The 12,270-nt window shown below is 39.9% G+C and overlaps 1 protein-coding gene across 6 annotated transcripts; it reads right to left on the reverse strand.

Moving 5' to 3' along the window:
* Positions 1 to 1,358: 1,358 nt before the first annotated feature.
* On the reverse strand, positions 1,359 to 11,602 carry arl13b (ADP-ribosylation factor-like 13b). Of its 6 annotated transcripts, XM_046059698.1 has the most exons (11): positions 9,327 to 9,566; positions 7,784 to 7,854; positions 7,251 to 7,500; positions 6,436 to 6,541; positions 5,948 to 6,150; positions 5,414 to 5,528; positions 5,150 to 5,297; positions 4,579 to 4,704; positions 3,637 to 3,705; positions 2,880 to 2,930; positions 1,359 to 2,792 (listed from the first exon to the last, which is right to left on the reverse strand). In XM_046059698.1, exons 1-11 carry the CDS (start codon positions 9,398 to 9,400, stop codon positions 2,779 to 2,781), a joined length of 1,227 nt encoding a protein of 408 aa, XP_045915654.1. In that variant the 5' UTR covers positions 9,401 to 9,566; the 3' UTR covers positions 1,359 to 2,778. The 6 variants fall into 6 exon arrangements, with proteins under 6 accessions (XP_045915654.1, XP_045915675.1, XP_045915662.1 ...); XM_046059719.1 differs by lacking the exon at positions 9,327 to 9,566 and adding an exon at positions 11,558 to 11,602 and having other exon boundaries at positions 1,359 to 2,930; XM_046059706.1 differs by lacking the exon at positions 9,327 to 9,566 and adding an exon at positions 10,348 to 10,955 and having other exon boundaries at positions 1,359 to 2,930.
* Positions 11,603 to 12,270: the final 668 nt, after the last annotated feature.

The raw sequence follows: 12,270 nt of genomic DNA on the forward strand, positions 1-12,270 counted from the left end.
TACGAAATTTTTCACCGGTTCTGACATGTTTGCAAATTTTGGTGAGTTTTCGAGTATGTTTAGGCCATGTCATTTGGGCCTACTTTGCAGAAAAAAATAATCCGAGCAAAATCAATAGCAACCTCGCACGGTCGTGCTCGGGCCCTAAATATAATTCGAGCAAATTCAATAGGGACCTCACACGGTCGTGCTCGGGCCCTAATAATCCGAGCAAATTCAATAGGGACCTCGCACGGTCGTGCTCGGGCCCTAATTAGTAATAAATAAAGTTGAAGATTATAACGGAGAATAAATAAATAAGGTAATTATAACAAAGGTGAATAAGTAAAGGCACTAATTAAAATATATACATTTATGTCTCCTTGTATAATTTAATTACTACCTACATTTATTTATTTACTTTATTTTTTTGTGTATTTAATTGGATGCTTATTTATTTATTGAGCATTTATTTATTTCTGTATTTATTTCTGACTGTGTCAGGATCGGTCCTCCATAGCGGGGTGGGAGAGTTATCAAGCACGTAAAGTTTGGTTCAGATGTGAGCATGTACACTGAAGTTACAACAACTTCCTGTGTCATGGCGAAGAGTTGATCTTTGACGCCACGCCACGGACGAAAACTCGCAAATAGCACAACTTTTCATCTTCAATGCCTTTAGAAGGCACAGCAGAAATTTGAGGTCGGTCGGACTAAATCCCTATCAGGAGTTCGTTAAAGTACGGAGTGTGTCAATCATCCAAAAATGGCCGTAAAATTCAAAATGGCCGACTTCCTGTTGGGTTTAGGCTATGGCTCCAAGAGACTTTTTTGTGCAGGTGCCCAGAAAATTTTGTGCATGTAGGTTGACGCTAGCGAGTCATTTTGCCACGCCCATGCGCGAAACCCATAAAATACGAAATTTTTCACCAGTTCTGACATGTGTGCAAAGTTTGGTGAGTTTTCGTGTATGCTCAGGTCCCCAAAATGGAGCTTACTTTGCAGAAAAAAAGACAAAAAAAAAAAATCTTAGCAAATTCAATAGGGACCTCACACGGTCGTGCTCGGGCCCTAATAATCTTTACAAATTCAATAGGGACCTCGCACGGTCGTGCTCGGGCCCTAAAAAAATATCATCTTTACAAATACAATAGGGACCTCGCATGGTCGTGCTCGGGCCCTAAATATCAGCAGTGACAAACAGGACAGGTGTTTGCGAAGCAGGTGCTGGGTGATGAACTTATGTTCATGTTGAGCCAAAAATAAAACACTCCAGAGCAACAGACACAACATTTCCAATCTAGTGGCAGCTGCTCATAATATAGAAATACTGCAAACAGAAAAACAAACACAAATGGAATCTTAATCAACCAAGAGGATATATTTAAAACATCTTTAATTGTGCAGTTATAAAATTCAAACTGGGTAGAAAAAATATTTCCTCAAACATCTAGCTCATTAACAAGAGCGTTGTACTGTAGATTTGAAATATTGTAGTTTTAAAGTGATATTTCATGTGCTTACTTTTGCTACACATATTCTCATGTGCTCTGACCCAGTATTGGCTGTTCCAGGTGTCGGGGTAGTGTTACTTTCTCCTCCCTCATCGTCCCGCTGCAAACTCTTCCAACACACAGAAACTTAACTGGGGCGATGAATCGTTCCAAGTTTTTTTGTTTGTTTTTTTCAGATTTGTGTCTGTGCTTCATGAGACACAATTTTAGCTATTTTCAAAGTGAGAATGGGTGCAGAAGACAGGAGGCAGAAAAGCCGGAACAACTGTGCTGGCTCACACGTCAGGGCCACCTGAGAGGCAGCAAGTCTGAGGCTGATTCCTGCCTCAGGAGAAATATCACTTTAAAAACAGATACACAGTGTAAACAGCAGAATGAGTAAAAAAAAAAAATCTTTAGCCCTGTAGACAAATAAATTTTCATATGTTTAAATTTTAACAATAAATAAAAATACAAGATCCTTTATGATGCTGCTGCCAAGAGACAAAAGATTTTTCGCTATTACAGATTTTCTTTTCAAAGCCATAAAAACTTTGCAGTATGTAAAACTGACCAATTAACAATCATGATTTAGTGTAACATCCATTTACAGTACAGTGTAGTGTAGCAAGTGACACACATTTCACCTGTGAGGACGATTTGCTCTACTTCCACTTGCAAGCTGTGACTCGTCCTCATTTCACATAACTAATAAAAAAGGGAAGTGTTTCTGACTTGAAAAAGATGGCGTTTAAAACACTCAGCTGTGGAAAAAAACAAAAACTTAAGACCTCTATATTCAGGTTCATCCCCCAATATCATATACACCTTTGTTTACACTACAAAACCAAAGGTGCAAAAGTAAATAACTAAAATATGATCATTTTTAATGGCGCCGTGTATACAAATCCATTATTCAGTAACAGATAAACATATATAAAAAGGTTATAGCGGACATATTTACATTCTTTGTCAATTAAAAGCATCTCAGCTGGACAAATGGGGTCCACGCTGTCTAACACTGATATCAACAATAAAAAATAAAGTTTCAGTCTACAGTTGAGGAAAAAGTTCCGCACCAAACATGCTTACGTCGAGTGAAGAAAGAACCTGACATAAAATCAGTTCATACAGGTTCGGCGCTTCACACTGAGTTGTGTCAGCTTGTGAAACCATACAACAGCTTCTGAGCAGGACTTCATTTTCCATGTTGCGCCAGGGTTCCGTGTCCGTCGCACTTCAGCGCTCACCGGCTCCCGTGGCAGGAGTCGTCCGTCTTGTCTGCAGTGTCTCTGTGCTTGGTTGTCTACACACCGCTCGCTTGAGACACAAAGCAAAATAAAAGAAAATAAAAAAGGGGGAGAGCTGTGATTGGAGGAGGTTAAAAAATGATGTCATGAGCGTCACCGTTAGGCCGCGGCCTGTTCGCAAGAGGCGGGAGAGGCTTCTTGTAAAATTCTGTGGAGGGGATGGATAAAAAAAAAAAACAAAAAGGTTGACTATGTTATTAAACTATATCCATCGAGTCCTGAAATGAAAACACTACAATACAAGGAAAAAGAGAAAGACATTAGCCATGGCAGTTGTTGCACAGGGGTAGATGGGATATGTAGACTGTGAGGGGGTGGGGGAAATGTGAATAAATACACAGACAAGCCTTTGAGTTGATTAAGATGTCTGCCACCATGAAGGATCCACACACATTCAAGCATATGCTTGGTGAGATGCGGGAGGAGAGAGAGACAGGGATGTGGGTCTGGGATCCCAATTAAGAGTCAACACACATCGTAAGGCAGACAGAGTTCAGCGTTTCCTCTGCAACACCACACAGAGTAATTTACCACTGCTGCTGTGAAACAAACAAACCCACCAGACTTTCTCCTTTTGAAAACCTAACCTAGTGCAATTATGTATTTTTATTTTTTATGATAAAACTACAAAGGAAAATTTCCGAAACTAAATTACATCCAACGTGTTGCTGCACAGGAAACACCGAGTCGGTGTCAGGACAGTTGGTAAAATGTTAAATCCACACAAAGGCCAGGGTTAGTGAGAAAGTGAATGGCTGATGTGGCTTCGTAACAAAAAAGGAAGCTACACATGAAATGAAAAAGCAGTTAACAGTGAGTGATGAAGAACAGTCGGACTTTACAGGCAGCTTTACCAGAATGTCTCGAGTCCCCGAGTGGCTCTAGTTTTGGCAGCCTAGAAACTTTGGGTGTGGCCCATCCCACTATAGAAATAAAAAATAAAGAAACACTGATCAGAAAGACAGAAATGATCCTCATGCTCCTTCTCTGGATCTGGTTGATCTGACCCCTTAACAGATCGGAGGAGGATTAACAACAATGACAACGGTACAGTGCATTTGACAATCTATAGCTAGGCAGTGACACTTGCTTCATTTTATCAAAGAATTATCAGAAGTCACGATCAAGCAGTTCAACAACTAAAGCACCTTCCCTTCATCACTCAGTCCCTGTCCTGCAATTTCATCACCAGCTGTCAAAGTGCTCTATTGAGGTTTTTGATATGGGGTGAGGATGCTTGCTTCAAGTTGAGCCATGAGCAGCTGTGACACAGGGCAAGTGTTTTTTTTAAAGGACAGCACAGCAAGATAAAAACATGTTGCCAACGTGTTGGCGACGTGTTGGCGGTGTTTTTGTTTGCACAAACCACAGAAGAGCCTGTTGCTTGTAGCTCTTCATATGACAGCTCACTGTGGTTATCTTTCTGAACGTCCTGTTCCTCACTAGAATATCTAAAACTGGATCAGCTGACCAAATAGCGGCAAATGTGTCTGCCAGTTTTTATTTAAGAACAGCAGATAACCAAGCAAATATGTACAGTAGGTGTTTTCAATAGTTGCTTCATGCTGGTTCACGGGTGAAAAACTTTCAATGTAAGATCACCAGGAGGAAGTGTTTAGTTTGCATTAGCTGTAACTAAACACAGATCGGATTCGACCAGCAAACTGCTACATTAAGCTGATATTTGGAACTAGGAAGTGACAAAAGTACTTTAAAAGGACTCCTCTCTAGTCGCCAGGATCGAGCATGTGGGAAAACGCCATATGACGGCAGCTCATGATGATGCACAGACTGACCTGGAGGAGGTGGAGGGGTGGGGCTCTGTGTTGGCCCGTCCTCGGTCCTCAGCGGGTCCACCCTGTGCTTCCTCTTCAGGTGCAGCTTCCTCGTCGTCTTCTTCTTGTCTTGCTCGCCTGTTGTGGCTGTCCGTACAGAAACGTTTAATAAAAGAAATGTTAACCAGGATTTGCGACAAGAAGAATAATATTTTCTTAAGTAAGCCAAGAATCATCGAAGTACTTTCATCACTAGAGTAGACCATTTTTAATTGTTGCCCACTGCCATCTTTTTTTGTCCCTTTATTCATAAAGCTTAATTATCTTTGTCCATGAGATATTCAGTACTCTGAGCTGAGTGAAGAAAAAGATATATTTCAGACAGTTGCTTAATTTGACTGGATATCTCTTTCAAATATATACTGCAGTCTCCAGGCGTTTGTTTAATCATTGGCTTTCAAAGCGAAAACAGATTTAATAGCTTGCTTTCTATGTATCTACAAGCTCCGCCTCACCATCCATTCTGGTAGAAAGCACATTTAACGTTCAGAAATGTAGAGGTTTGAAGTCGTTTCAAAGATTTATTGCTCACCTGAACTGGCATTTCCTGCTGTTTGTCTAGTGTCATCTGGCTCTTCATCGTTGTCGTCCTCATCCTCCTCTTCCTCTTGATCATCGTTTGTCTTCGGGCTGTTGGCTCGGGCCTCCTGCATCGTCTTCTCCTTTTCTTTATCCTCGCTCTGAAAGGGACACACCAAAATCTTTCCTGAGCTCTTTGGACTATAATACACCTGGAAGTCTTCAACTATCCTGTGGTGTTTGTACACAACTGTTAGACACACACACACACACACACCTCAGATATCGCGTTGCTGATTGGTTGGAAGGGGCTGTGCATGTTTTCATCATCAGGCTCCTCCTCCTGGATCTGCCTGCCCTCACGTTCTGCCTCTTCCCGCTCCTGCCGTTCTCTGCGGACAGAAGATGTTAACAGGATAAAGTTACATTTAGAAAAACTGATCTGAGGTCAGATTAATAACTATTTCTACCATTCAGTGGGAGTTTTTGTTTAAATAAATTTATTTTTTTATTGTTACTTCATAGTAACAGAGCACAGTTAAAATAATGTTTTGAATGTATTATGCAGGCAGGGAGATTGCACACTAGTTTCCTGGTTCATTTCTTCTACTCTTACCATCTTCTCTCTCCTTTATTGCTTCAAACATAAATTTCTTTCCTTATCGGTTTTTCACTTTTCTGAATTCCACAAAACGGGGCATCCACTGTCTGGATTAGGACAGCGGGTACAAAGTTTTGCAGTCAAAGTGAAACTTTATATAACTTGTGAATCTGTTTCCGCGTATGTCGATTGTCTTTTCGATATCCTCACCTCTCCTCTCGTATCCGCCTTACTCTTTCCGCCCTCTCCTTCTTGTCCTGGTCCTCCTGAGCACGCTGCTCGGCCGTGTCCTTCTGCACGCGCTCAGTAATGGCCTCGTAGTCCTTGGCGATGTTGTTGAGGAGCCACTTCAGGCCCTTCTTGATGGACTTGTCAACCTTTTTGCCATAGCCCAGAACTGCCGAGCATGGCTCCTGGGGAAGGAACATATGTTTAGAGGTAGGACTTCACCAGCACCTCTCAGTGCTGAAAGATGCAACACATGTGGTTTTGCAAGACAGCAGTCACCAGACTACATGATACCTTAAGCTGCCCTGGGGTACAGAATGAGAATGAACTCTTCTAAAACCAAAACAAGCCTGGTTCTCTCTCTCTCTCTCTCTCTCTCTTAATTGATAGATATAGATGAAACTGCAGATAAACCAAATGCCCTTAATGTCATTGAAATGACGTTCCACAACAGGTGCACAAACACTTACGATCTGACAGAGACACTTGTTCTCGTTAACAAGCTTCTCTAACGACAGGTTCTCAATAATGTCTGCTTCAGCCAACGCTCCCTCCTGGTCTTGTTTGTTGGCAAGCCTGGAAGCAGAAAGGAATAAAGAGATCAGAGATTGTAGTCTTGAAAACAAAGCTAAAGTAGGAGAGAGAGAAAGCAACTGAGGCTGCTTAAATCCACAGGAGGACTGTGGGTAGCTCTCCAAGATGTTTGGGCCAACCTACCTGTCGAGTTCCTTCAAAAACTATGTGCAAGTGTACCCACAAGAACTGATGCTGTTTTGAAGGCAAAGTGTGGTCGATTTTTCTCCTGGTCACTCATTTTGCATTTTGTTCATTGATAAATATAATCTATTAACACGTCTATTTTTGAAAGCATTCTTACTTTATAGCATTGTTTCCACACCTGGAAATCTTTTGCACAGTACTGTGTAAGAAAACTTTGAAAAGAAAGGTAAAGGGGTTGTAGCTAGGTCACTTATCAAACTCAATCTTTGCAAGGTGCACAGTGGCTAGAAATCTGGAAATGTGACTCCGCCCTGATTGTGGATTGTTGATTAGAACAGTCTCTCCATTACTGGAAAAATATGTCCTGATTAATGACTGAGCATATGCCTCCAGTAATAGTCCACCAATTGGACTAAAGCCAGACAATTTCTCTATTATCTTCACACCCTTTACACCTCTCCCTCTGGGCTTTAACAAGTGAGTTTTTAACCGCATTTTAAATATACAACTTTATGATTTTTTAACCCTTTTCCAGTATCATTTCCTTGGATGGCGGAGCACTCACACTAGCACAGGTTTCCCTGCGATGCGCGGGTGCTGGAGGACCTCGGCCATGGTGTCCCGTGTCTCCTGGATCCTCTGGACATCGCTGGAGTCCACCACAAACACCACACCGTGCGACTCTGAATAGTAGTTCTTCCATATGCCCCGGATTCTCTTCCCGCCACCCAGGTCAAAGATAGTCACCTCAAACTTGCCCTGCTTTAGGTCAACCTTGGAAAACCCCACTGTAGGAGCTACATCCTGGGGATTCTCTGAAAACAGAAATCATATTAATAATAAAACTAATTTTGCATGAGTTTTAAAAAATGTATCAGCAATGATGAAATATACAAAGCAGCTAGGCATATCTGTCATGCAGTAGGATGTAAAATATACATAATAAATACTAAATGGGAGAGTATGTGAGGCAGTTTATTCAGAGTAAACAAGAAGAACACAGTTTACAAACTCAACTTTTCTATTATTTACGAAGATTTTCAAAAGAAGAAAAATGCAAAACACAAAATACACATTTATTACATTAACAGTGCTCACCTCCTTGGATTCCTCTTACTGTGGCTGTCTTCCCTGCATTATCCAGTCCCACCATAACCAGAGTCACTTTCCTGTTGGGTAAGAAAGGGAAAAAGTATGTACACATAAATACAGACATCAATCAGTCGGGTCCAGAATATGGAGCCCCGCGTCCAAACGTTCGGCCTCTGAGCTACATTAGCTGGCATTAGCTCTCATGACGCATTTGGGGGCACAGATAAGCCAATTAATAATCTGAATGCCCAACTCAATCACAGATCTGCACAGTGGACTGAGTGAGTCAGCACAAGCCAAGGTGATATTAGTACTGATGGTTAGTCTAATAATATTTGGCCGATTGTGAAGTATGCAAATAGATTTTTTTCTGTGTTTTGAACATCTACATACATTTCTGTATACATAGGTCATGCATTTATACTGAGACTTAAAATGCATTCTGGTGTCAATATGAATGTTTAAAAATATGGTGTATTTCTAAAAGCAACATGGGTAAAGAGCGGGGAAGACTTTCGCCACCAAGTTTCTCAATAGTCCAGACAAGTGTCAAGTGTAACTCTGAAAGCAGGTCAATATTTGCACCATCATTAGCAACCCGTCTGTCTAAACAGGGGCATAATCACAGTAGGGCTGCAACTAACGATTATTTCCATTATAGATTAATCTGTCTATTATTTTGTCAATTAATCAATTAGTTGTTAGGTCCAGAAAATTGTGAAATATGTTGATCAGTGTTTCCCTAAGCTCAAAGTAGCATCTTCGAATGTCTTTCTTGTCCTCAACCCAAATATATTTAAATATAAATATATATTCTGTAAGGAAATTGACAAGTTTCAAATAATTTCTTTGGCTGTAACTATTATTCATTTATTTATTATTGCATTATTTAATCATTTTGATTTGTTTATTTGATTGTATTTTCTTGTTGGATGTTTTTTTTTAATATATATGCGAAATAAACAAAAATAAATAAATGAAAATAAATTCGGTTTACTGTCACAGAGGAGGAAAGAAACTAAAATATTGACATGTTTGAAGCTGAAAATAGAGAATTTGGATGTTTTTTCTTTAAAAAAAAAAAAGTACTCAAAGCGATTAATCTATCAAATAGTTGCAGATAAATTTAATAGGTGGCAACTAATCAATAAATTGACTAATAGTTGCAGCTCTAAATCACAGTACGAGTACATTTAGCCCCAACTAACCAAAATAAATTTAAATATAGAGTTCTCACAATATTACAGGAGAATCTGGAACCAATTCTTGAAGAGAACCTTCAAAAGGATGTTTTGTTTTTTTTTAAATAGTGAGACATTTAGCACCTTGAAAAAACCCTTTCAGCAGATGCTTATCTTGTGATCTTAACAGCTGTTGTTGTTGTGCAGCCGGAAAAAGGACCAAAACACAAAATATAAAATAAAGGAAATAAGTTTATCCACTGAATATACACGAGACATAAACTGCACAGACCTACGAAGAGATGTACATAAATCTAAAATCGGACACATAAACACAACCCGTCTTCGTCTCCTGGATGCATACTTAACTTTGACACTTCCGCCGAAAAGACATCAACCGCACTATCCATCTAACCGTCCTCTGGAGCCAGTTGGCCTTCATCAGGGTAGCCGCTTGCTATAAACCTCCAAAAAAGGTGCGACGGTGTCGGACCCCTTTACGCTAACCCATGACCTCTTTGTCCACGCTGCTACAAACCCCTCACAGCCAAACACTCCAGAAGGAAGAGACCCACTGAACCTGGCAGCAGGATTAGGTGGGGATTTCTGACTAAGTCCAAAGGATCAGACGCCTCACAGGTACCACGTGGGTTAAGCACTCCCAATTACCTTTTGTTGGTCCTGCTGCTTCACACTAAAAAAATACTGAGAATAAGGAGGTGTGATCCAGAACAGAAGAGCGACACTGGGCCATTTATAATCCAAGACGGTTGAAATAAAGTACTAACATTAATATTTTATTGATTAATCGATTAACTGTTTGCGCTATAAAATGTCCAACAATAGGCAAGGCAAATTTAGTTGTACAGTACTTTTAAAACAACAAGGCAACTCTAAATACTTTACACACACACTTTTTTTTTCCCCCTCTCAATTTCCCAAAACCCAAGGAGGTTCAAATGACAAAAGATATTTGATTTACAGTAAAAATAAAAACAGAAAATCAGCAACTCATAGTAAAGAAGCTACTTATTTACCTTTTAATAATACAGACAAAAGCTAGTTAATCAACTTATCATTCCAGCACTAAACATATCCGTAATAAGCCCCTGTTATGTACTGTCTTGCACATCATTCATTTAAGATCATAAACAAATCCGAGCTTGATTTCATACAAAGGATTAGGTTCTCCTGATAATTTAGAAGTTGTAGCAGTTTTAACATTTTGTGTAAAACAAAACTACTTTGACTGTAAACATCAAACCAGTCGTATTACAGTGACTACAAACTGGACTCACTGTTGCAAACTACTGAAACGAACTGATTTGAGCTGAATGATTAGGGGCAGCAGGATCAAAGGATTTGCCATTGTAACATCCCCTAACTTACCTTGCAGGCTCCCGCCAGCGTTTCAGCCAGTTGCAGCAATTCGCCATCAGGCTAAACATCGCAGTCGGAGGCCAGATGACTGCAATCAAGTGGTCATCTAGCCAGAATCGCCACACCACTAGCCAACCCTGTTTAAACAGCTGATCGCCTAAATTATCTACATAGCAAGCTAACTCGTGATAGCGTCAACGTTAGCAGCTTTTTAAAAATGATCGGCGTAACCAGCGCTGAGAAACAAAGTGGTTGTTGCCATATGTTGTCGATAAATGTTAGTTAAAATCGATTTTCAGAACTACAAAATCCGAGTCCCGTTATTAGCTAGAGCTAATGTAGCTAGCGATAACGACACCTTGTTAACCCGTTTAGTTTCAGCCTCAGCCCATGAGTAAGTCCTTTACCGTGCGAATGAAAGTTGTGCTCACCATTACAATAAAACGGGGTTTCGTATATAACCTATTGCAGCTACAGTAAGTATTTTATCCACGAAACAATAGTCACTTAGCGTTAGCTCAATTATAGCTGTCTGCTTTGTTTACGCCGTCAGGTCTGCTGCTAGGCTGCGGACGCGCTTACGTCATCTCCCGTACAAATCAGCGTCGTTCCAGAGTGACCCAAGAGACGCCGAGATATATACAGGTGTAATAATAACGTGTTGTTTACAGTTTTTTGTTACCTGTAATTAATTAATTAATTGTACTAAGTTGTACAACAAGTCCTTGCAATAGGCCAAAATAATCACATTTTCCAGTGCATGTTGCAAGGGGGACAACACTTTTACCCTTTTAATCCATGAGTTTTTATGTTCTGATGCACATTTTCTGCACCACCATCTACCTAGCATATCTACAATAAATATAATCCGGGGAAGTAACTTTAACACCGTTTTCTTGCAGGTAGGTAAAACAAACACATTATAGATGCACAAAGATTTTTTTAAACACATAACATAGATTTAAAAACACACAAAACAAAGCTAAAATCCACCATGCAAGCTCATATAAAACAATGTACATCACTGTAATTGAATAAGAGAGAAAAGGGTGTGTAAGTGCTTTTATTCTTTCTCCATTTCAGCTTGATTAAGAGAAAGAAAGAGAGCCAATAAAACACACAAGGACTGGAATAAACAGATTTTTTTCTTATTGCTTCACCAGAATCAGTGAGTCTCCTGTTCACCGAAGTTAAAGTGTGTTAGACATTTGTAGCTTACCTGGACAGAGTCTGAAGGCAGTTCTTCCCATTAGACTGAATGTCAAGTGTCTGTTAAGGCAAAGATGGATGCACTTTAATTCCTGGGCTGAGTTATTGTCCCGGTTCACCTCAACAATCACTCACAGGTGAGTCTGCAGTCAGGATGAAGAATGCACGTCTTTAACAGCATCTGTGAGAGGAGACATCTCCTCTTCAACTTAATTTTTATGAGATTTATCCACTGTGCTCATATTACCACAGTAATAATCTTTATTTGTTTACTGGGATCCAGTGTGGTAACAGAAATTGGCTGTGTGGACAGTAATGAGCCTGTTGTCCTTTTGGCTCTAATTTGCTGAGTATTAAAAAGTTGCTGTGAATGAAGTTTAAAGCCTTCAGCATAATTCTTTTTAAATGTTTTCCTCTGGTGTGACACAATTATTGCTGCACAGCCTTGTTATATTCCTGTTATGTTAAGTGTGTTTTAATGGTGCCAGCGGTGCAATTCTCCCTTTTATTAGAAATGATTCATTATTGAATATTGGTTTGTTTTCTTCCCTTTAGTTTACAGCCCCCTCTACTATGTCTAACTAATTAGCAGTAGAAGTATCTCTAGTAGTCATTACACAAGTTAACTATTGAGAATTTGGGGATTTAAAGGTCAATACATTATAAAACAAAAGTGAGTGTAAACAAAAGCTGACATTCATCTTGAACTTTTAACAGTGGATA

Source organism: Micropterus dolomieu, linkage group LG01, assembly GCF_021292245.1.
Source record: "Micropterus dolomieu isolate WLL.071019.BEF.003 ecotype Adirondacks linkage group LG01, ASM2129224v1, whole genome shotgun sequence".
In the NCBI taxonomy this organism is placed as follows: domain Eukaryota; kingdom Metazoa; phylum Chordata; class Actinopteri; order Centrarchiformes; family Centrarchidae; genus Micropterus; species Micropterus dolomieu.